General features: G+C 43.5%; 1 protein-coding gene across 11 annotated transcripts; it reads left to right on the top strand.

Moving 5' to 3' along the window:
• The first annotated feature begins 204 nt into the window (after nt 1-204).
• On the top strand, nt 205-23079 carry LOC118395868 (cyclic nucleotide-gated cation channel beta-1-like). Of its 11 annotated transcripts, XM_035789876.2 has the most exons (23): nt 4021-4219; nt 6852-7139; nt 9896-9929; nt 10242-10968; nt 11949-12126; nt 12251-12268; nt 12772-12804; nt 13489-13587; nt 13925-14079; nt 15887-16054; nt 16530-16738; nt 16903-16953; nt 17358-17444; nt 17713-17777; nt 17990-18112; nt 18202-18343; nt 18555-18714; nt 18821-18918; nt 19021-19104; nt 19272-19390; nt 19504-19650; nt 19736-19913; nt 20011-23079. In XM_035789876.2, exons 4-23 carry the CDS (start codon nt 10728-10730, stop codon nt 20233-20235), a joined length of 2580 nt encoding a protein of 859 aa, XP_035645769.1. In that variant the 5' UTR covers nt 4021-4219; nt 6852-7139; nt 9896-9929; nt 10242-10727; the 3' UTR covers nt 20236-23079. The 11 variants fall into 11 exon arrangements, with proteins under 11 accessions (XP_052322033.1, XP_035645768.1, XP_035645769.1 ...); XM_052466073.1 differs by lacking the exon at nt 4021-4219 and adding an exon at nt 205-224 and having other exon boundaries at nt 9896-10968; XM_035789875.2 differs by having other exon boundaries at nt 4016-4219; nt 9896-10968.
• The last annotated feature ends 1917 nt before the right edge of the window (nt 23080-24996 follow it).

Genomic DNA, 24996 nt, shown 5'->3' with positions numbered 1-24996 from the left:
AAAGTTGGCTAAATAAAGTTAGCTTAATATGACATACTAGTAATATCCCAGCAATGTGCACATCTCTGCAGGATGACCCAGGGCTGCGTGGATTTGGTGCGAATGGCGGAGGAGGTGGCCAGACACACAGCTGAGACGGCCATCAGGCAGATGCAAGATGCCCAATCAATCAAACTGTCCATTCAAAGCCAGGAAGCCATTCTGGAGGAAGACAAAGACTCAGAGTAAGTTTTCACTCAGGCTTAACATCCTCAGAGTCCCCTGCCTACTCCAGAACAAATGCATAGGCTATCTCCAACCACCTGCCCTACACTTGTATAGCATTTTAAATGTAACATTTATTGGGGTCATGGTTTAAGAGACAACTGGCCATAAACGTGTGAAGTCCCTCCCCTCCTACACATGCCTGTACATGTGTGGGAGGGGAGGTAAGGCTGTCTCATCCCTGTCATGCCCTGAACAGGTTACACATCAAATCAAATCAAGTGTGAAGTTCATTTGTCACGTGCGCTGAATACAACAGGTGTAAACCTTACAGTGTGCTTACTTACAGGCTCTAACCAATAGTGCGAAAAAGGTATGTGTGTGTGTGTGTGTGGCTAAGCAAAGAAATAAAACAACAGTAAAAAGACATTTGAAAATAAGAGTAGCAAGGCTATATACAGACACCGGTTAGTCAGGCTTCTTGAGGTAGTATGTACATGTAGATATGGTTAAAGTGACCATGCATATATAATGAACAGAGAGTAGCAGTAGCGTGAAAAGAGGGGTTGGCGGGTTGTGGGACACAATGCAAATAGTCTGGGTAGCCATTTGATTACCTGTTCAGGAGTCTTATGGCTTGGGGGTAAAAACTGTCAAGAAGCCTTTTTGTCCTAGACTTGGCACTCCGGTACCTCATGCCATGCGGTAATAGAGAGAACAGTCTATGACAATTTTTAGGGCCTTCCTCTGACACCGCTGCGTCAAGATGTCCACTATCATCCCCTGCCAAAGAAAAGGGAAGTTACTGAATTGAATGACTACTGACCCATAGCACTAAATTCCGTCATCATGAAGTGCTTTGAAATGCTATTCAAAGACATCACTTCCTCCCTTCCCTACACACTCAACCCTCCAATTCGCCTACCACTCTCTAAGCTCACCACAAAGCTTACAGCCCTGGGACTGAACTCCTCACTATGCAACTGGGTCCTGGACTTCCTGACGGGCTGCCCCCAGGGGGTGAAGGTAGGCAACATTACCTCCTCCACACTGATCCTCAACATGGGGGCTCCACAAGGGTGCGTCCTCAGTCGCCTTATGTATACCCATGACTGTGCGGCCTCACATAGTTCCAACTACATCATCAAGTTCCCTGACGACACGACAGTAGCAGGCCTGATACAATGGCGCCAATGGGGATCGCTGCCATTTTACGGGCTGCTAACCAACTGTGCTATTTAGTATTTTTTTGCATTGTTTGTAACTTATTTTGTAAATAATATTGCTGCTACCGTCTCTTATGACCAAAAAGAGCTTCTGGATATCAGAACAGCGATTACACACCTCAAACTGGCAACGATTATTTCTTTAATGAGTCCGAAACGAAGGATATACTGCTTCTCCGAGACCATGCCCAAATCTCCGTCATTCATGTGAAGAAAAGACAGAAATACAGGGGGCAGAGATCGGGGTGCCTTGTGAGAATATGTTGGCGAGTGGGCAACCTGCCTCTACCATCCGTTCTACTGGAAAATAAATTGGATGATTTCCGCTCAAGACTATCCTACCAATGGGACATTAACTGTAATATCTTATGTTTCGATGACTCTGATAATATTCAGCTGGTTGGGTTTTCTGTACATTGGCAGAACAGTACAGCTACGTCTGGTAACATGAGGGGTGCGGCTGTGTGTCTATTTGTCAATAACAGCTGGTGCGCAAGGTATTAAGGTAATGCTTTCCTGAGGTATAGTTCCTCATGATAAACTGTAGACCACACTATCTACCAAAGAGTTTTCATCTATAGTTTTTGTAGCCGTCCATTTAACACCACAAACCGATGCCTGCACTAACACTGCACTCAACGAGCTGTATAAGGCCATAAGCAAACAAAAAAATGCTCATCCAGAAGCAGCGCTCCTAGTGGCAGAGAACTTTAATGCAGGCAAACTTATCTCATTTCTACCAGCATGTCACATGTGCAACCAGAGGGGGAAAAAACTCTAGGCCACCTTTACTCCACACACAGAGACACATACAAAGCTCTCCCTCACCATCCATTTGGCAAATCTGACCATAATTATATCCTCCTGATTCCTGCTTACAAGAAAAAACTTAAGCAGGAAGTACCAGTGACTTGCTCAATACGGAAGTGGCCATATGACGCGGATGCTACGGTACAGGACTGTTTTGTTAGCACAGATTGGAATATGTTCAGGTATTCATCCAATTGCATTGAGGAGTATACCACCTCAGTCACCGGTTTCATTAATAAGTGCATCGACGACATCGTCCCCACAGTGGCCGTACGTACATATCCCATCCAGAAGCCATGGATTACAGGCAACATCTGCACCGAGCTAAAGGCTAGAGTTGCCGGTTTCAAGGAGCGGGACACTAATCAGGACGCTTATAAGCATTCCCGCTATGCCTTCCGACGAACCGTCAAACAGGCAAAGCGTCATACAGGACTAAGATTGAATCCTCCTCCACCGGCTCTGACGCTCGCCGGATGTGGCAGGGCTTGCAAACTATTAACGGACAACGAAGGGAAAACCAGCCGCGAGCTGCCCAGTGACACAGGCCTACCAGATGAACTAAACGCCGGAGAGGGAGTATAAGGGACACACGCTCTCGATAGCCGATGTGAACAAGACCTTTAAACAGGTCAACATTCACAAGGCTGCGGGGCCAGACGGATTACCAAGTCTGTAATACCTACATGTTTTAAGCAGACCACCTGTACTCCTGTTCACTGCGTGGCCAAGCACGACTCCAACACCGTCATTAAGTTTGCTGACGACACAAAAATGGTAGGCCTGATCGCAGGTCACCCGGACTATTTACATTGATAACCCCCCCCCCCCTTTGTTTTTAAACTGCTGTGATTCGCTGTTTATTATCAATGCATAGTCCATTTCCCCCTGCCTACATGTACAAATGACCTTGACTAACCTGTACCACCTGCACATTGACTCAGTACCGGTGCCTCCTGTATATAGCCTCGGTATTGTTATTTTATTGTGTTATTTATTTATTCATTTTTTTACTTGAGTTTATTAGATAAATGAGCATGTGACAAATAACATTTGATTTGATTACCAAAAACAATGAGACAGCCTGAGGTAGGAATGCTAACGTTGTGGTGTCAGGTAAACAACCTCTCCCTCAGTCAGCAAAACAAAGGAGCTGATAGTGGACTTCAGGAGGAATCAGGCTGGGCACGCCCCCATTCTCATCAACATGGCCGATGTAGAGATGGTCAAAAACTTAAAGTTCCTTGGTGTACACATTTCCGAGGAGCTGAAATGGTTAAATCACAAGGACACAGATGTGAAGAAGGCACTACAGTGACTCTTTAACCACAGGAGGCTGAAGAAATGTGGCCTGCCCCCTTTGCCCCCTCCCCAACAGACATCCTTCTGAATAGCCACCACTACTCCTAACCCCCCACGCACCCACCTCTTCCTGCTGCTCCCCCATGGACATTTAAATGTTTCTCCCCCCTCCTCAACGTACAATTACCCTGCCTACACCCTAATAGACATTTATTTATATGTATCATTGTCACAGTTGTAAATATGTCTATATTATCATAGTTGTTTTATTGTTTCATTCACACCTATTCACACTGTTGGAGCTCGGAGCTTAAGTATTTCACTGTACACTGCAACTTCATCAACGAACCTGTGCATGTGACAAAATACACATCTAATCAAAACATTTGATGTAATCATAACCACGACATCGCTTCCCCTGGCAACCGCTGGTCCCCTCTCGACGGTTGCGTAGTAACTGAGCGGGTTTCCTGTTATTCGCTTCTACGCGGGTGAAGGGTGGCTAAGGTTTGGGCTCGAGCGAATCCATTGAGAGGTAGACGATTCTCTCTCTATTTCAAAACTTTAAAACGCAGCAAAACGTTCGTTGACTTGACAACAGATTCGTTCATGTCGCAAAGATGAGTCTTGGGAGGTAAACTATTACCGAATGCACTCGAAATCTCTTGAGTGTTCAAGTGAGTAGCTTCAAGCCTGCCTTGTCCATATTGCAAGCGAATTGTTTTTGACCATGCGTACTCTATCAGATGTAACACTTTGAATACACCCGCTGCTAACTGTTTACTGGCAACAAACTAAATATCTGAAAAATATATTTTGTTTATGTTTAACTTTACACTTATTTTTTCTATTGAATTTTCTTGATTGGCTACTAAACTGGTAGCTAGGTTGATTAGATAATGCACGGTATTAGTAAGATTGGCAAGTTGTTCTATCTATGCAGTAGTGTCAGGCGGTTAAAAAGTTAGGAGCATCACATGAAATGTAGGAGGATCTGAAAATACGATTTCATTTTTTGTTGTTGATTGATTGAGGAGTACACCACATCAGTCACTGGCTTCATCAATAAGTGCATCGATGACGTCGTCCCCACAGTGACTGTACGTACATATCACAACTAGAAGTCATGGATTACAGGCAGCATCCGCACTGAACTAAAGGGTAGAGCTGCCGCTTTGAAGGAGCGGAACTCTAACCCGGAAGCTTATAAGAAATCCCACTATGCCCTCTGATGAATCATCAAACAGGCAAAGCGTCAATACAGGACTAAAATTTAATCATACTACACCGCATTACACTGTACACTGTCTCTTTAAAAAGTATTGCGATGACAACATGCAAGAGATCTGTCATTCATGCCGTGTTCACATCCTAGTCAGAACTAGGAACTCGGAAATGTCTGATTTGCTAACTGGTTAAAATCAGCATGTGTATAGAGCCCCACAGTGGAGGCGTCATAATATCCATAAAACCCAGCAGTTGGATGGAAATGGTTCCAGTAGTTTTTCCACCATTCATTTTCGTCATAGGGGATTAAATAAGGGCTGTGTTTTGTGTAGGCTGAACCTGGTGTGACGTTTTACTAACCATGTAAATCTCTCTTGGATAAGGTGACTTTTATCAATATATTCGGCTTCATTTACATCCAGATTAATTTTTGGGGGGTAAATACAGGCGAATATATTGAAAGTCACGTTGTCCTAGAGAGATTTACACAGTTATCACAATGTCATGCCAGGGTAACCCTACTGTACACAGCTCTTATTTGAAGTGCCCCTATGGGAAAAATGGTGGAAAACAATTGGAACCACTTCCCTGTTTGACCGCTAGGTTATATGGGTATTATGACTCGTACTCTATAACTACAACCAGTTAGCAAGTCTGAAATGTCTGAGTTTCTTAGTTCCGACTAGGATGTGAACGCAGCATCATGCATTGCTATGAGTATTGATCTAATTTCTATGCCCCAAATGTTTGGATATACTGGTAAAGTTAACAGGCTGTTAGCTAGCTAGCCAATGAGGTAACATGACTGAGTAGTTTTAGAACAACCCACAACATGGCGATCCGTTCGTCACTAGTTACCACAGTCTCAAATGACTAAACCTTGCCCATTTATTTTCTTAAAATCTGATTTTAACCTAACTTTAACCGTAACCACACTGTTAACCTTACGCCTAACCTTAAAGCTGCAATATGTAACTTTTTGCGTGACTCGACCAAATTCACATAGAAATATGAGTTATAGATATGTCTTTCTCACTGAAAGAAAATCAAAGTTATTTATATTGTGGCAGACCAAGGGGTTGAGTCAAAACGTTTACACAGATCAGACACGGACAGAGTAGAATTAGCTCATTTCAAAGGTGTTTATTAAAATAATAATCTAAAAGAAGTAGTCTCCCCCAAGAGACCCTCTCCGGGATACCGTCCTTGGTGTTCCGGGTCTTGCTGTGTCCTGTGGGGATTAAAATTAAACTCCCTCCTGTTAACTCTGGTACCGTCCCCAACTTTACGTCAGTCCTTTCCTCCCCCAGTCTCTCCCCTGTGTGTTGCCCTTCTGGCAGCTTTATGGGACTTGTATAGCTGGTGAGGAATCGGCCCTTGATTACTCAACAATCCCCAATCAGCCCCAATTAGTCCTGTCCGGAGATCCGTCGAGATCTGGCACGTCCAGCAGATGGAACCATCGCCTCGTGATGTGTACTCTTGTCTGCCATCAGGCCTCGACGAGTCTCCCCCTGGTGGCTGACCTGCTGTACGCCACCTAATGCTTCCCATGCTTAAGTTCCGTTTTTGCGTCCTTCCCTTTCGGTTTTGTATACCAGCTTCAAACAGCTGAAAGTACAATATTTTTGATTATGGACTATATATTTTACAATGGTTTAGATGGCACAATGATTCTTTACACATACTTGCTTGTTTTGTCATATAAACTGAAATTAGGCAAACTATTACAATTTCAGCGACCAGGAAATGCCGGAGCGATTTCTGCTAAGGGCATCTTTCAATGAAGACCAAAAAGCACATGAACTGTTATGATATAGACTATTTTTATTTTGTGGCTGTGGTAACTAATGACAACCCGGCGATCCGCTATAGGAAGATTAAAAAGATTCTGTAGGAAATATATAGGTCAGATCTTTTGACCTGGTTGGGCTAGAAGAAATCCGTTTTCACTGTAATAATGGGGCAACCATGACGCAATCAAATCACTTTTTTCCCCCATGCGGTGTTCATTTTTATTTGTTCATATCACTGTATGCACATTTCTTTGATGTGGCCCCTAACTGCACCTGTACTATACAGTAGGTGCCAGGTGTGTCCTGCTGAGGAGGACCCAGTGGAGGCAGCAGAGAGTACCCCTCAGACAGAGCCCAGAGAGGCTGCATCACCCGACATTGAACCAGAACCGCAGGAGGAGCCAGAGCCCCAGAGGGCCGCTCATCCCCTCGTTCAAGCCCAGAGCCAGAGCGATTAAAGACAGTAGAGCCTGAACCTAAACCAAAGGCCCAGGACGCCAAAGTAGCACCTGAACCGGTGACCCAACAACCACAGAAAGCAGAGGACTGCAACAAACCTAACACCACTACCAAGGTAATGTCAAAGCCATGGTTTTCGTCATAACGCATATGGAAAAGAATCATGAAATTAAAATAATAACCTTGTATGGCAGAAGTAGATTATTTGTACAAAAATCTAGTAAGAATCAGGTAAGATACAAATAATGATTTGTACATGTATCTTCTATATCAACATTGAAATGGTGTATGTTTGGCTTTGTATGACAAACACAATCAAATACATGAGTGGCCACTTTCCTACATGGACATTGTATGACATATGTGACAAAATACATGAGTATGAGTCATCTATGACTATTATAAAACAAAAACATGACAATTACCGTAAGAAAAATACAAAATTAATGCTGGGCTCCTACTGGACAGTTGATATACTGTATCTACAGCTATGCCTTTGGGCAAACTATCCAGGATTTTAACCAAGCCCAGCTTATCTTTGATATTTGTCACTGATTACTACCAATGTGCTATCGAAGAGAATGATTGTTGAGCGATCTCAACTTAATACCTAAATAGAGTCACTGCTGCTATCAAAAATATATTCTTCTTCCTTCTCCAGTCTTCCTCCTGTCCTCCCTCTCCTCCTCTTCCTGTCCTCCCCACTTCTACCTCTTCTCTTCTTTCTGCTTTCCCCCTTCCTGCTCCTCGCGGCAGACTTTGCTTCTTTGTTCAATAAGTGTGACTTTGCGTGCGTTAATGGCGTCAGAGTTATATGCAAGTGCTTTAAAATATGTATGTCTCATGTATATGAGACCGTAGAAGGCTTAGCTTACATGTCTCTTGTATGTTTTGGGGGCGGCAGGTAGCCTAGCGGTTAAGAGCATTGGGCCAGTAACTGAAAGGTCGCTGGTTCGAATCCCCAAGGTGGGAAAATATCCCCCTTCACAGTTTTTATATAGTACATGTAACATTTCTGTTATTTCTAAATGTTACCCACCCACATACAGTTGAAGTCAGAAGTTTACATACACTTAGTTTGGAATCATTAAAACTCGTTTTTCAACCACTTCACAAATTTCTTGTTAACAAACTATAGTTTTGGCAAGACGGTTAGGACATCTACTTTGTGCATGACACAAGTCATTTTTCCAACAATTGTTTACAGACAGATTATTTCACTTATAATTCACTCAATGTTGACTGCCTTACAACTTACAACTTGGGAAATTCCAGAAAATTATGCAATGGCTTTAGAAGCTTTTGGTAGGCTAATTGACATAATTTGAGTCAATTAGAGGTGTACCTGTGGATATATTTCAAGGCCTACCTTCAAACACAGTGCCTCTTTGCTTGACATCATGGGAAAATCAAACGAAATCAGCCAAGAACTCAGAAAAACAATTATAGACCTCCACAAGTCTGGTTCATCCTTGGGAGCAATTTCCTAGGTACCACGTTCATATGTACAAACAATAGTATGCAAGTATAAACACCATGGGACCACACAGCCGTCATACCGCTCAGGAAGGAGACGCGTTCTGTCTCCTAGAGATTAACGTACTTCGGTACGTAAAGTGCAAATCATTCCCAGAACAACAGCAAAGGATCTTGTGAAGATGCTGGAGGAAACTGGTACAAAAGTATCTATATCCACAGTAAAAACGGGTCCTATATTGACATAACCTGAAAGGCTGCTCAGCAAGGAAGAAGCCACTGCTCCAAAACCACCACAAAAAAGCCAGACTACGGTTTGCAACTGCACATGGGGACAAAGATTGTACTTTTTGGAGAAATGTCCTCGGGTCTGATGAAACAGAAATGGAACTGTTTGACCAGAATGACCATCGTTATGTTTGGAGGAAAAATGGGAAATGCTTGCAAGCTGAAGAATACCATCCCAACCGTGAAGCACGGGGGTGGCAGCATCATGTTTGGGGGTGCTTTGCGGTAGGAGGGACTGGTGCACTTCAAAATAGATGGCATCATAAGAATAGACAATTCTGTGTATATATTGAAGCAACATCTAAAGACATCAGTCAGGAAGTTAAAGCTTGGTCGCAAATGGGTTTTCCAAATGGACAATGGCCCCAAGCATACTTCCAAAGTTGTGGCAAAATGGCTTAAGGACAACAAAGTCAAGGTAATGGAGTGGCCATCACAAAGCCCTGACCTCAATCCCATAGACAATTTGTGGGCAGAACTGAAAAGCGTGTGCAAGCAAGGAGGCCTACAAACCCGACTCAGTTACACCAGCTCTGTCAGGAGAAATTATTGTGGGAAGCTTGTGGAAGGCTACCCAAAACATTTGACCCAAGTTAAACAATTTAAAGGCAATGCTACCAAATACTAATTGAGTGTATGTAAACTTCTGACCCACTGGGAATGTAATGAAAGAAATAAAAGCTGAAATAAATCATTCTCTCCTATTCTGACATTTCACATTCTTAAAATAAAGTGGTGAGCCTAACTGACCTAAGACAGGGAATTTTTACTAGGATTAAATGTCAGGAATTGTGAAAAACTGATTTTATTTGGCTAAGGTGTATGTAAACTTCCAACTTCAACTGTAAGTCAGATATTACAAGAATATTCTATGAATGTTCTATTTGTATTTGCTGCCAAATGCATTACTTACAAGTTCCAGGTAGAACATAGAACAATTGTGTTAGGTTCTTCTATATCTTTTCCATATGGGAAGACTCAACATTTATCTGTCTCTCTTGAGGCTTGTGCAACTGTGGTAACTACCTGTCACTAAATGCTATTCCCTGCTGTTGTTCTGTCACTCATGGCTGTTCCTGTTCCTCTGCTGCTTCTATGGCTCTGCAGGAGGAGTGGAAGACTGTAGAGGAGGGCGACTGTGGTATTAAGTATTTGCTCATTATAATACAACTGTTTTTATGTTTGAAAGGATAATATTGTAATCACATTTGAATGCATATCTTCTATCTTGGTTTGTAAGTCCCATGATGGACCTAGCCAATCTTTTCTCTTCGGAGAATGCAGTGACCACAACGTGTGTGTGCCTGAATTTTGCTTGGGTGCGTGCATTCATGCTTTCTCGCAGTGCTATCTGGTGACAGACAATGTGACTGAAGAAGCTCACGTCAGAGTGTTCATTTGGATGAGTGTTGTCTTGTGCTGCCTGACTGACGGTGCTCTGCTCTCCTCCCAGTCCATGCCAGCTGCGATGCAGTAAAGAGCTGTCTCATGCATATCCCTCACGCGCCTGTGTGCCTCAACAGCTTCAATAACCTGCTGAAAGAGTACATCACCGCTCCTAAACTTCCCCCCATGCCCCAGCTCCCCACCAACCTCTCCCAGTTCACCTCCCAGGTCACCCAGCTAATGCCCTCTCTCCCCCCAGAACTCTCCCAAGAGTTCTTCCAGTACTCTCGGCCATTCACCCAAATGTCCCAGCGTGTCTCCCAACTGCCCCAACAGATCTCTCAACTGCCCCAACAGATGTCCCAACTGCCCCACCAGCTCCAAGTTTAAATACCTCTGCAGTTACCTGGTCTACCCACTAACCTACTCCAGCAGTTATCCAGCATACCCCAAACCCTGGCCAATCTTCCCAGCCAGATATACAACTTACCTCAGCGAGTGGGACAGTCCTACGCCAACGTGCAGAACCGCCTGAACAGCCTTAAGCTCCAGTATGCCTAAGCAGCAGCAGCAAAACCGGGACCTGGAGTTGGACCGCCTGGTCCGCCAGGTCCCTCTCCAACACCACCCTCCGACTCGCAGCCCCTCACCGTCCTCCCCCAACAGGACCCTAGAGCTGCCCAACGTGCCCTCCTACCCCCGCCTGCCACCCATTAGCCTGTCCAGGCAACTGTCAGGGCTTTTCAACCCCACCTTCCACATTGAGGACGACCCCACGTCCGCTCTACCCTCAGGTGATTCAGCAGCAGCCCACACAGACATCCTGCTCTGTTCAGTGCTGTGCTGTGTTGCTGTCCTGTGCTGTGATACTTTGCTATGATGCTGTGCTGTGTTTTGCTGGGCTTGTGTTGCAGTCAGTTGTTCTTTGTTGTTGTTTCTGTCTGTGACATGTCTGTTTTGTATGTACTGTAGCATGTTTCTCAGAGAAACCTAGAAGCTTAGGATCTTGTGGTTTCAGGAAGCTCTTGCTTTAAATGGTCTGTTTGTTCTCTGTATGTTTGTTTGTTATATAATAGTTTCAGCTGTCTGTTTTGTGATAGGCAAGCCTTCAAGTGACACTTGAAGCGCTGACAAAAATTGAAGAGAGAGTACATTTGTCATTTTGCAGACACTCTTATCCAGAGCAATTAGAGTTAAGTGCCTTGCTCAAGGGTACATCAACAGATTTTTCACCGAGTCAGCTTGGGGATTCGAACCAGCGGTTACTGGCCCAACGCTCTTAACCGTTTGGCTACCTGCCGCCAAGAGTATTTGACACTTAGTGTCCTATTTTGTGTTGACACTTAGAGCGTCGAAGCGTCTAGTACAGTGGTATTCAAACCTTTTCAATGGGGACCCCATTTTTTCCCCAAGAATTTCTCGCGACCCCACCCCATAGCAAATCTAATGTCACAGCCTTAACATCTGTAAATTTGGATTTTTACGTCAACAAATAACCTTAAATTCATTGCATTTTAATCTCTTATCAAAATGAAAGGAAACCAATAACCCATACAATAATCTGTATTTTTTTTGTCCACCCCTCTAAAAAAAAATCTATATTTTTAAAGGTTTTGTCAACCCCACTGCAGTTCACTAGGGGTCAAGTCCCCAAATTTGAATACCACTGGTCTAGTATATGTGTGTAGAGTACCACAGTACATAAGCCTTATTACTAGCTGTGTTCCACTGGAGAACAGTTGAGTCACTCAATGTGTTCCTGTTGCTTCCCCAGTGAGCTCCAGGCTCAGTGTGCACCCAGCTGTCAGTGTGGAGGATGTGGATTCCGGCGGAGAGGGAGGGGGTGGCGGGGGGGAGCACCACCACCACCACATTCCCCAAATCCTTACCCTACAGGACCCCAACTTCAAGACCCTGACCGTACCCGGAGTGTCCAAAACTAGCCGTCAGTGGTGAGCGCATACTCCCAAATGAAATTGCCTCCACATAAAGATATTGTCCAAATTTATTTCCCAACCTCTGATATCCTCTAAATTGGTGTTTTCTTTTTTCCTTCTATATTGCTTTGGTCAACAGTAAAGTTGCTGAAAAAGAGTAAGAATGGAGAACGTCTATAAAATACAGTGCATCTTAGTTTCTATTTCTATTTCATTCTATTTAAGCCCCCCCCTCCCCACACCCCCAACCTCTTTAGACAGTGTTTAGTGTCCCTTTACTTGTCCGTCTACTGTCTGTCTCTCAATAGCATGTTCATCTATGTTTGTAGTCTTTTGTTCTGCTCTGTTTTATTGTGTTGTGTTGCTGTGCTGTTCTATCTTGTGCTGTTTTCTATTGTTATGTGTCTGTTCTGTAGTCTGATACCGCTGCGAGTCATGTCAACAGTAAGTGCAATAAATGGATAAGTAAGTACAACAAGAGTATCTTGCACTATCTTCAACCTGTCATCTGGTTGTGTGTTCCGTCTGTGACTAATTGTATGAATGCTGTTAGTGATTGTTGTTGTCATTGTGATTCTCTACCTCTCCCATCTCATTCTGTTTCTCACACACACACACATACTTCCCTGCCCCTGTTGATGGAACCATGGACTGACCTAGTGAGAAGAAACCCAAGAATATCTGGACCAATATGTAAGATGTGTAATCATTGTCACATCAAGGATCCATCCAACCATCAACATTCATCCCATCATCAGAAATTCACCTGTCACATGTGCTCCCTCTCTGGCCTTTAGGTGACCAGGCTGCTCGTCACCAGCGTTTACGCGCATAATGACACTCACCTGGACTCCATCACCTCCTTGATTTACCTGTCCTTTATATGTCACTCCCTTTGGTTTCTTCCCCAGTCATCATTGTTGCTGTTTCATGTCCGTGTGCTGTTTGTGTTTATTGTTTTGTTCATTTATTAATTAAATGCATTAACTCCCTGAACTTGCTTCCCGACTCTCAGCGTACATCGTTACATCACCCTTACTGCATCCTCACTCCTTCACCCCTTCCTAACCTGTGTGGTTTTCTGTTCAAATGTATACTGCTTGAAAAAGCTGATGCTCAAGATTGTTCAGGGCCTCATTCAGTGTACATGAGATTTGTGTTGAATGTTCAGACAACATCATTTCACCATGTTCCACATACTGTATTCCCTATACTGCCATTCCCTTCCTGTGTAAACCGTAATGCCCCGTGGTAAGGCCAAGACTGCAGGGAGCACTCTAATAACAGAGCAGGTTCCAAATGATAGCAGCCATAGTTTTTCCATCGGTCTGTGTATCAGGCACTGCTACAGTGTTATTCCCTGCCTCCCCTCCACAGAAAGAAGTTGTACTCTCAGAGTGAGGAGGATGAAGAGGAGATGGAGATCGCAGTGAGGGCATGGCCTAGCCAGTCCAGCATCCTCAGTGGAGACGATGGGTGAATACGGATACCTCCACATCACAACTGTTAGCTAGCTACATATGTCTACTGCACAAAATGTGTTAGTCGTTGGGTATCGACAATGTGGTCAGAATAGCCTCTCATACTATCAGTGAATGTCTTGAGAAAGGTCATATTGACTGAAATTCAGGCACAATAATGGTGCAGAGATAAAAATGTGTGTACGGGAGACATTTTCCATTTTCACTGTGCTTTTATTCACACCAACACAAGTGTTGTTATATTCACTTCAAAATAACATTGATGTGTGGTTTCCGAGAAACTGTTTGGTGTGTGTGTGTGTTAATTACCTATGGATGTTTTGTGTTTGAAGGCTAAAGGAGCGCCCTGCGTCTTCCGCTAGCCAGGCCAGCTACGTGGTGAACGAGCGCCTACAGGAGCTGGTCAAGATGTTTAAGGAGAGGACAGAAAGGGCCAAAGAGAAACTCATAGACCCAGATCACTCTGATGATGACAGTCCAACTGCCTGTGGGTAACACATAACAGTTACACTCAGGTCTGGTCATGTGCTCAATGTCCAATGTACACATGCCACAAATACAGTTACAAACACACATGGCTTACAGACAATGGGCCTGATTTTGACAATGCTAGCAACAAGTGAGCAAAAAAAAGAAGAAATACTAATACTCCCAATACTTGTAGTTACATTTTCTTAAAAACCTGACAGGCAGCAGTAATCTGCACACTGTTAGAATGCAACACAGTAGATACAATTCAGTCCCTTGTGTATCAGTTGTCTTGAATTACAAAGCAACCTCATTAATTCCATGACTAAGAAAGACACATGTAGTGAAGGGTTACAGTTAGGTGCAAGAACTTGACGTACCCAGTTGCGGACCACTTTTTGGAAGCTAACCACTCTATATTTTGTCCCTTCGCTATTTCGGCATCTAATACGTCACCCTTCCTAGAAGAGGGGGTGACCTTGACAATTTATTGTTAAAACGAGAGGCCGCCTGGATCTTTAATTTAAAGACCCTTGCTCCCTTCGGTCTCGGCGTAGACTTTGATCTGAAGCCATTCTTGTGATTGTGTTTTTGCTATCCATTGTAAATAATGTTTGTAGGCCTATGTAGCCAAATGGTATCTATAATCTTATGTTAACCATTCATGCTTTTTTATATGTTCTATTTATATTTCTAAATCAACCAATGAAATCAAGCAACAGCCAGCCATGATTACAGACACCTGTGTGTGTTCCTTTCAAACTATACTGAACAAAAATATAAACACAACATACAACAATTTAAATGAGTTACAGTTCACATAAGGAAATAAGTCAAATAAATTCTTTAGGCCCTAATCTATGGATTTCACATGACTGAGAAGGGGTGCAGCCATGGGTGGGCACAGGCCCACCCACTGGGGAGCCAGGCCCAGCCAATCAGAATGAGTTATTCTCCACAAAAGGGCTTTATTACAGACAGAAATACTCATCAGTTTCATCAGCTATCCGTGTGGCTGGTCACAGACAATCCTGTAGGTGAAGAAGCCGGAAGTGAAGGTCCTGGGCTGGCGTGGCTGCGCGTGATCTGCGGTTGTGAGACTGGTTGGACGTACGGTCAAACTCTCTAAAACGACATTGGAGGCGGCTTATGGTAGATAAATTAACATTAAATTATCTGGCAACAATTCTAGTGGACATTCCTGCAGTCAGCATGCCAATTGCACGTTCCCTTAACTTGAGACATCTGTGGCATTGTGTTGTGACAAAACTGCCTTTTATTGTCCCCACCACAAGGTGTACCTGTGTAATGACCATGCTGTTTAATCAGCTTCTTGATATGCCACACCTGTCAGGTGGATGGATTATCATGGCAAAGGAGAAATGCTCACTAACAGGGATGTAAACAAAGTTGTGCCCAAAATTTGAGAGAAATAAGCTTTTTGTGCATATGGAACATATTTTATTTCAGCTCATGAAACATGGGACCAACACTTTACATGTTGCGTTTATATTTTTGTTCAGTATATATAAACTAGTGACCCGCAGTGTTTGTCATTGTACAGTGAAAACAGCTTGGCTGTCGAAGTTTTGGTTATAAAATTATTGCATCTGAGCTCCTAGAGTGTGAGGCTCTCCTTTTTATTTTTCAAGTGAAGGGTTACAGTACCTTTTATTGCCAAGTGCAAACGCACAGCCAAACATATCAAAACTCTGACCGTCCGCTCACATACAGGTGAGCTGCATCAGCACAGCTGTGGCCAACGACCTCTTTAACCCGACCTTTCACCTCTGACCCGTGACTCTCCTCTGCTCTTTCACCTGCAGCCCCTGCGAGAGCTCCAACACCACCTCCTGCTCCTCCAGAGGAGCCGAAGGAGGAGGAGATAAAGGAGCAGCAACCCAAGCCTACATTATGCTGCAAGGTGATGCCTCCTCGCTGGATCAGAGCTCTGCTGCACTACCGCTTCCCCGCTAGCATCGACCCCTTCACCAGTGAGCTCCCCCTCCGCCTAGCATTCACTATCTCCTCCTCCTTTAACCCTCCTCTCTTCCTCCTGCTTTCCTCCTCCGATTCTTGTATTAATCCCTCCTCCTTCTCTATTACTTTTTCTACTCCAATTTTGTCATCTCCTGATGGTTGTCACTAGTTACCACACCCACAGTCAATATTGGCTACATTGTAAAAATTCCACAGACATTTGCTTTTTGGTCTTAATTTAAGGTTAAGAATAGACAAGGTTAGCAGTGTGGTTAAGGTTAGGTTTTTTTTAAATCAAATTTTAAGAAGAGAAATTGTAGAAATAGGCAGGGTTTAGCCATAATTATGACTTTGTGGCTGTGGTAACTAGTCACAACCTCCTGCTTTGATCTGAACGTTAGTTTGGCTACGTTCGTGACCTAATTGGTTGATCTTTGTCATACCTGCTGTTTTTTTTGCTTTATGGGGATGATGCATCTCTCCCTCTAGATCTGGTCTATGTGCTGTGGCTGTTTTTCGTCACCTTGGCGTGGAACTGGAACATGTGGCTTATCCCGGTGCGCTGGGCCTTCCCCTACCAGACCCCCAGTAACATCTACCTGTGGCTACTCACTGACTATCTGTGTGACCTCATCTACATCCTGGACATCCTGGTCTTCCAGCCCCGCCTGCAGTTTGTCCGCAGTGGAGACATAGTGGTGAGATTGAGACTACAATTGTGAAATGTCCCTATTTTGGCATTCTAAAGAGACCATGTTGCCAGACGAGGGGTTACATCTGAAATAGATTTTCCAGATACACACACAGAAATACACGTGTCAAAATCATTGATGTATGTGTTTTTTGTTTGTTCTCATTGCAGTTTGACAAAAAGGACATGAGAGTGAATTACATGAAAACCTTCCGGTTCAAGGTAAGGTTTCACTTGAAAATGATTTTGCAGTGTTCACTACAGAATGACTACTCCGTGGACTTCTAGTCAGAATGTATGCCCTGAGATTGGAAGGTTGTGAGTTCAATCCCTGGCTGAGTCATACCAAAGACTGTAAATATGGGACCTGGTGAGTCTCTGCTTGGCACTCGGCATTAAGGAGATAGTTTTGGGGTAAGGCCCTGTGATAGACTAGCGTCCTGCCCAGGGTGTGTACTTGTACATTAAGCTGCCTCACGCTACAGAAACAGGGCCTACCTTTCCGGCTTGTGCAAGGCTATATACTTACTACTGAATAGCTTTGAGAAAGATCATGTTTTTTAGCCATGTGATGATGTCAGTTTATTTACAGACCATGTTTCTGACTGTGTTTCTCTGGGTTACAGATGGATGTCATCAGTCTTGTTCCACTGGAGTTGTTGTATTTTAAAACTGGGATCAACCCACTCCTCCGCTTCCCACGACTACTAAAGGTAAAGCTTACCTGCCACCTGTGTGGTCTACCTGGGTTGACTGTGATATAGAGCTGAGATGAACCAAAAATGATCGACACTGATCACTTATCGCAGGCATTTTGCCGATATCGTTCATTACAATAAGTAGCCTATACTAGAAAGTTTGAAATGAAATAAGTTCACTAATAAGGGTGATTTGTTAATCGGACAATTGATGGCTACTGTGAAACATACCATCATGTTATTCAGACAGAAATTAAAATGTCATCTTTCCTCCATTCTCCAGATAATGTCTTTCTTTGAGTTCAACGACCGTCTTGAGGGCATCCTTACCAAAGCCTACGTTTACAGGTGAGCACAATCAACTTGTTAAATTTTTAGCACAGTATTTTATCTGCATCATCATGCTCAGGTCACAATGAATAGGATTATATGGGCAGGGGGACCTGATCCTAGATAAGCACTCCTATTCTGAGACTCAGGCCCTGATCTTTCTTAGGGACATGAGGAGCAGCTCAGTATGTAAAAGCCACTCTCTCTCTCCTTCTGTCTGGTTTGATCAGAGTGATCCGGACCACCACCTACCTGCTGTACTGCCTGCACTGTAATGCCTGTCTGTACTACTGGGGCTCTGCGTATGAAGGTCTGGGCTCCACGCAGTGGGTCTATGACGGACAGGGCAACAGGTGTGAGGATTCACCTTCAATGAACTTGTATTCATCATAATCATACCTTCACACTATCATTGAACTGTCCCTGCAATCATGTTTTTCAGTTACATCCGCTGCTACTACTTTGCTGTGAAGACCCTAATCACCATTGGTGGACTGCCGGACCCCACAACGCTCTTTGAAATCATCTTTCAGCTCATAAACTACTTTGTTGGAGTGTTTGCCTTTTCCATCATGATTGGACAGGTTGGTTACCACATTACCAATATCTGTGTATAATGTAAAATATGATAATGTGTTTAAGGATGAAATATCTAGATTTGTTGATTGACAAGACTACTACTTGTTATCTAGCTCTGAATCATTATCTGAACATCTGTTCTATTATAAGCTAATTATTGTGTTGGCTGTTGTGATTAGTGTCAACTCCTGATTGGCCAATGACCGTTTCTTTCAGATGAGAGATGTGGTTGGTGCAGCCACAGCAGGACAGACGTACTACAGAGCATGCATGGACAACACTGTCAACTACATGGCCTCCTACCGTATCCCTAAAGACGTGCAGAACCGGGTTAAAACCTGGTACAACTACACCTGGCAGTCCCAGGGCATGCTGGGTAGGCACATGTCACTTTGTGCTGTGTTGTGTTGTTTTGTTCCATTGTGCTGCATTGCCTTGTGTTGCGTTGTGTTTACTCTCTATTTGTGTCTGTCTCTATACAGATGAACAGGAGCTTCTGGTTCAGCTCCCAGACAAGATGAGGCTGGACATCGCTGTGGATGTCAACTATGACATTGTCAGTAAAGTGTCTCTCTTCCAGGTGCGTAAGTCTTAGGGCCTCTCCAGGCTGTCTCAGAACACAGAAGATTTGACGAGCTCTATCTCTCTGTAGTTCTCACTCAGCCCTACTTCTCCCTCTCAGGGTTGCGATAGACAGATGATCTTTGACATGCTGAAGAGACTGAGGTCTGTTGTTTACCTCCCAGGGGACTATGTCTGCAAAAAGGTAAAGGTTAAAGCCGCCTATCTAGCTTGTTTGTGTCCACGTGCATGCGCGAGCGTGCTTCTCTGTTTGAATGTATTTAATGTGTAGTTTGTATGCACTCTGCATCTTCTTTGTGTAAAGTAAACTGTTAAGAGCAGGAGATGTCTGACTGTCGCTGTGTGTTTCAGGGTGAAGTTGGGCGGGAAATGTACATCATCAAAGCCGGAGAGGTGCAGGTGGTGGGCGGGCCAGACGGGAAGACTGTGTTTGTCACACTGAGGGCGGGGTCAGTGTTTGGGGAAATCAGGTGAGCATGATGTCAGGTCTGACGTATGCTCTTTGTTTCACTGAAGCAAGCACACACATTTTCTTCAGGAAATGTACTTTTTCTAGTTGGATTTCTTCTCTTTGGGTTGAAAGCTTGCTGGCAGTTGGTGGAGGGAACAGGAGAACAGCAAACGTAGTGGCTCATGGCTTCGCCAACCTGTTCATCCTGGACAAGAAGGACCTCAATGAGATTCTAGTGCATTACCCCGAGTCCCAGAAGCTGCTCCGCAAGAAGGCCAGGTTAGACAGGGGAATAAAGACTACTATTCAGTTCACCATTTTTCGTGTATAAGAATTTGTGATTGTTTGTTGTTTCCGGAATCAGGAAGATGCTCACGAAAGATAAGAAGCCTCCGAAGGAGCCGGCCCAGGTGATCCCTCCTCGAACGGTCACGCCCAAGCTATTCAAAGCTGCTCTGGATGTGGCGCATCAGAAAACAGGCCTCAAAGGGACCCTCGGCAAGATTAAGGAGAAGATCAACAAATCCAGCGTTTCTCTACAGGTTTGGCATTTGCTGTAAAAAAATAAATAAAACACCCACATTATCTACACACACACTTTTATGCTCTGAATGAGCTAACCTCCCAGTTTCCCCACAGCCCTCCATGTCCTCCTCCCTGCCTCCCTTGTCCCCAGTCTCTCCAGTCTCCAGTCTGGACCCAGAGCGCAAGGCTGACGCCACGTCACCAACCTTAGACAGCTCCACGCTGCTCTGCCCCGTCTCCCATTGTCACGGAGATGAGACACTCTCCAAGGAGCAGGGCCAAGTGGAGGGAGAAGTTGCAGGAGAGAGTGGGAAGAAGAAAGAAAAGAGAAAGGCATGAGTTTTCTCCAAAAGCTTTAAAAGCTGTCTTCATGTGGAGAAAGGGATGCACTTTTTTGTCCCTCTGTACTTTACTGCAGAGAGGGAGACCAGAGAGAGAAGAGCCATGGTTCCTAAAGATCATCCAATTATGTCTCAGGAGTCACAGACTCCGTTTCTGTTCCTTTATACCCATAGACTCTTCTTTTAGCTAACCCTTTGATACTCAGTACACTGAGATTACCAAATTTGGAACACCTATCTAATATTGAGTTCAACCGCTCCCTTTCACCCTCAGAACAGACTCAATTTCTCATGGCATGGACTCTACAAGGTGTCGAAAGCATTCCACAGGGATACTGGCCACTGTTGACTCCAATGCTTCCCACAGTTGTGTCAAGTTGGCTGGATGTCTTTTGGGTGGTGGACGATTCTTGATACACACAGGAAACTGTTGTGTGAAACCCAGTGTTGCAGTTCTTGACACAAACCGGTGCGCCCAGCACCTACTACCATATCCCGTTCAAAGGCACTTAAATATGTTGTCTTGCCGATTCACAATCTGAAAGGCACACATACACAATCCATTTCTCAATTGTCTCAAGGCTTAAAAATCCTTGAACCTGTTTGTTGCCTCCTCTTCATCTACACTGATTGAAGTGGATTTAATAAGGGATCATAGCTTTCACCTGGATTCACCTGGTCAGTTTATGTAATGCAAAGAGCAGGTGTTCTTAATGTTGTTGTGTATACTCAGTGTATAGGGCCTAGGCGACCTAATTCCACAGGGATGGAGAAACGGGTGCTAAACTGATGTCTTTGATATTGCAGTATATGTTTGTGTTTACAATCCCAGAGGTAAATGTACCAATCAGCAATAATTGACACAGACATCATCTCATCAGGGGTATGACAAGGTGGTCACCCAGGGTACAGCTGTGTGTGTGGGGGAGGTCCTCTCCAAGTCTTCTGTTCTGCCTGTTTTCAGAAAAACAAATGCCTTCTAAACCCTAGTTTTTGTTCATTTTATTCCTTTTTTAAAATGTATTCATTCAGTGAGCGGGGGGTGTGAATGGGAAATACTATAAAAATGTTGGAATCTGAGGAAATATTTTGAAATGTTTACGTTTTGTAAAGATGACCAGTTATTTATAGTTTTGTTCAATGGAATGTTATTATTGCCTTATTTATCATGGCCCTTGATAGTGTTTCTGGGGTGAATGGGTCAATGATGTATATATTTTTCATCTGAAAATGTTGAAATGAGTGTACAATTGTTATAACGGTCAGCTTGTCAATGTACATATTGTTATGTATGCAGAAAGGTAGAAGTGCAGCTAATAATTTAATCAAGACTGGTAAACTGTCAATCATGAGTTCACCATGCCAGACAATCAAAGATTTACTTTTAGTCGGCATCTATACCTTACAAAATCATTTTGAATTTAGCTGAACAAATGAGTTACAACAGCTTTTGACACTGATTGGTATGTTTAAAATAACACGTATGTTTAAAATGACTGTTTATTTAAAAAAATACTAACTTGACAGATCAGAAGACGACTCATGTCCACAATTTATACATGAACAGTACATGTTTTTAAGTTAGAGGTTTTCTTATCTGTTGGATATACTTTTTAATCATACTGTTAACCAAATGCTGTTTTCAAAATGTTGTAAATAGGAAAATACTTAAACCCCTAAATGTAGTTTTTCAGGAAGCAATGCAAGGTGTAACATAATTGTATAGATCCTAAATTCACCAATGGAATACATGGGGTCTATAAACCAGCTACCGAAACTGCCAGACAATGTGTAGCTTGTATGTGAATATTGTTATGTTGGTTGTTGATTACCTTCTTTGTGTATATAGTGTAGGTGACAAAAGCTGTCATGCAACAGATGCTGAGAAAAAAACTTTTGTGATACACCTGCTTTTAATAGATGGGTTAGCTAACGATGTTCACGCTTCAATGGGGCAGAAGTCCATGAGTTGTTGTGATTCTGGATCGCCATGTAGCCACCAACAATGACAAGAAACTGCCATGTGGGGTATCGCAAGTGACCTGTTTCATCTTGTTCTTGATGCCTTGTTTTGGCTGATTTCATGTCAATGCTAATATGGCTCAAATTCACTACCTAGCTAACCAACAACAGTTATCAAATGCTCATTGTGCAAATATATTTATGTTTTCAATAAACATTGGAGACAATATAGTTTACATTGTCAACAATTTAAGCCAACCGCGTCTGTTTTGCCTCATAGTTGCGCAGGAGTTGATTTTGTTTAAGTGATAATGCCCGAGAAGCCGGCGTTTGGAGGATATATTGGCACGGTGTTGTTAGGCCCGAGATAAAGTTGAGGGCTGACAAACCGTGCCAATATATCCTCAGAACATCAGCTTCGAGGGATTAACACTTTGGATTGTTTACTATTTCTACATTGTAGAATAATAGTGAAGACATCAAACCTATGAAATAACACGTGGAATCATATAGTAACCAAATATATTTTATATTTTATATTCTTCAAATAGCCACCCTTTTCCTTGACAGCTTTGCACACTTGGCATTCTCTCAACCAGCTTCACCTGGAATGTTTTTTCCAACCGTCTTGATGGAGTTCCCACATATGCTGAGCACTTGTTGACTGGTTGTCCTTCACTCTGCGGTCCAATTCATCCCAAACCATCTCAATTTGGTTGAGGTCGGGGAATTGTGGATGCTAGCTTTCCAAATGTTTAAAATAAAAAATATGCTAGACAGGGTGGGATCTTATTGTATTGGTAAAAAATAATGAGATAAATGTTGGTGGAAACACTTGATATGAATATTGATTTAATAAATATAATAATATAAGACATCCTTTCACTGTCAACTGTATTTATTTTCAGCAAACTTAACATGTGTAAATATTTGTATGAACATAAGATTCATCAACTGAGACATAAACTGAATAAGTTCCACAGACATGTGACTAACAGAAATGGAATAAAGGGGGGATCAAAGGGGGGATCAAAATCAAAAGTAACAGTCAGTATCTGGTGTTGCCACCAACTACATTAAGTACTGCAGTGCATCTCCTCATGGACTGCACCAGATTTGCCTGTTCTTGCTGTGAGATGTTACCCCATTCTTCCACCAAGGCACCTGCAAGTTCCTGGACATTACTGGGGGGAATGGCCCTTGCTCTAACCCTCCGATCCAACGGGTCCCAGACGTGCTCAATGGAATTGAGAACAGGGCTCTTAGCTGGCCATGGCAGAACACTGACATTCCTGTCTTGCAGGAAATCACCCACAGAACGAGCAGTATCGCTGGTGGCATTGTCATGCTGGAGGGTCATGTTAGAATGAGCCTGCAGGAAGGGTACCACATGAGGGAGGAGGATGTCTTCCCTGTAATGAGATTGCCTGCAATGACAACAAGCTCAGTCCTATGATGCTGTGACATACCACTCCAGACCATGACGGACCCTCCACCTCCAAATCGATCCCGCTACAGAGTACAGGCCTCGGTGTAACACTCATTCCTTCGATGATAAATGCGAATCTGACCATCACACCTGGTGAGACAAAACCGTGACTCGTCAGTGAAGAGCACTTTTTGCCAGTCCTGTCTGGTCCAGCGACGGTGGAATTGTGCCCATAGGCGATGTTGTTACCGGTGATGTCTGGTGAGGACCTGCCTTACAACAGGCCTACAAGCCCTCAGTCCAGCCTCTCTCAGCCTATTGCGGACAGTCTGAACACTGATGGAGGGATTGTGTGTTCCTGGTATACCTCGGGCAGTTGTTGCCATCCTGTACCTGTCCCGCAGGTGTGATGTTCGGATGTACCGATCCTGTCCAGGTGTTACACATGGTCTGCCTCTGCGAGGATGATCAGCTATCCGTCCTGTCTCCCTGTAGCGCTGTCCTAGGCGTCTCACAGTACGGACATTGCAATTTATTGCCCTGACCACATCTGCAGTTCTCATGCCTCCTTGCCGCATGCCTAAGGCATTTTCATGCAGATGAGCAGGGACTCTGGGCATCTTTCTTTTTGTGTTTTTCAGAGTCAGTAGAAAGGCCTCTTTAGTGTCCTACGCTTTCATAACTATGACCTTAATTGCCTACCATCTGTAAGCTGTTAGTGTCTTAACGACCGTTCCATCGGTGCATGTTCATTAATTGTTCATAGTTCATTGAACAAGCATGGGAAATGGGTGTTTAAACCCTTTACAATGAAGATCTGTGAAGTTATTTGGATTTTTACTAATTATCTTTGAAAGACAGGATCCTGAAAAAGTGACATTTCTTTGTTTGCTGAGTTTAGAAGTAAACTTGGAGTCACGTGATGACGTGTGGTCCTCCCACTGGGACTCAACAGGAAAGAGTGCAGTTTATACGGCTACAGCTGAAATAAATGATCAAATCAAATCAAAATCAAAAAAATGTACAACATTTTAACATCTTGGCCATGTTCTGTTATAATCTCCACCCGGCACAGCCAGAAGAGGACTGGCCACCCCACATAGCCTGGTTCCTCTCTAGGTTTCTTCCTAGGTTTTGGCCTTTCTAGGGAGTTTTTCCTAGCCACTGTGCTTCTACACCTGCATTGCTTGCTGTTTGGGGTTTTAGGCTGGGTTTCTGTACAGCACTGAGATATCAGCTGATGTACGAAGGGCTATATAAATACATTTGATTTGAATTTGATTTTAAATAAATGAGGTGATGAGCTTGATGCTCCTTTACAATAAATGTTGACGGTCTTATTCTGGTGTCAGGATCATCGAATGATTT

The sequence above is a fragment of the Oncorhynchus keta genome, chromosome 17, assembly GCF_023373465.1.
Source record: "Oncorhynchus keta strain PuntledgeMale-10-30-2019 chromosome 17, Oket_V2, whole genome shotgun sequence".
Classification (NCBI taxonomy): Eukaryota; Metazoa; Chordata; class Actinopteri; order Salmoniformes; family Salmonidae; genus Oncorhynchus; species Oncorhynchus keta.
Note: the sequence above shows the minus strand (reverse complement) of the source record. Positions and strands in the feature narration are given on the sequence as shown.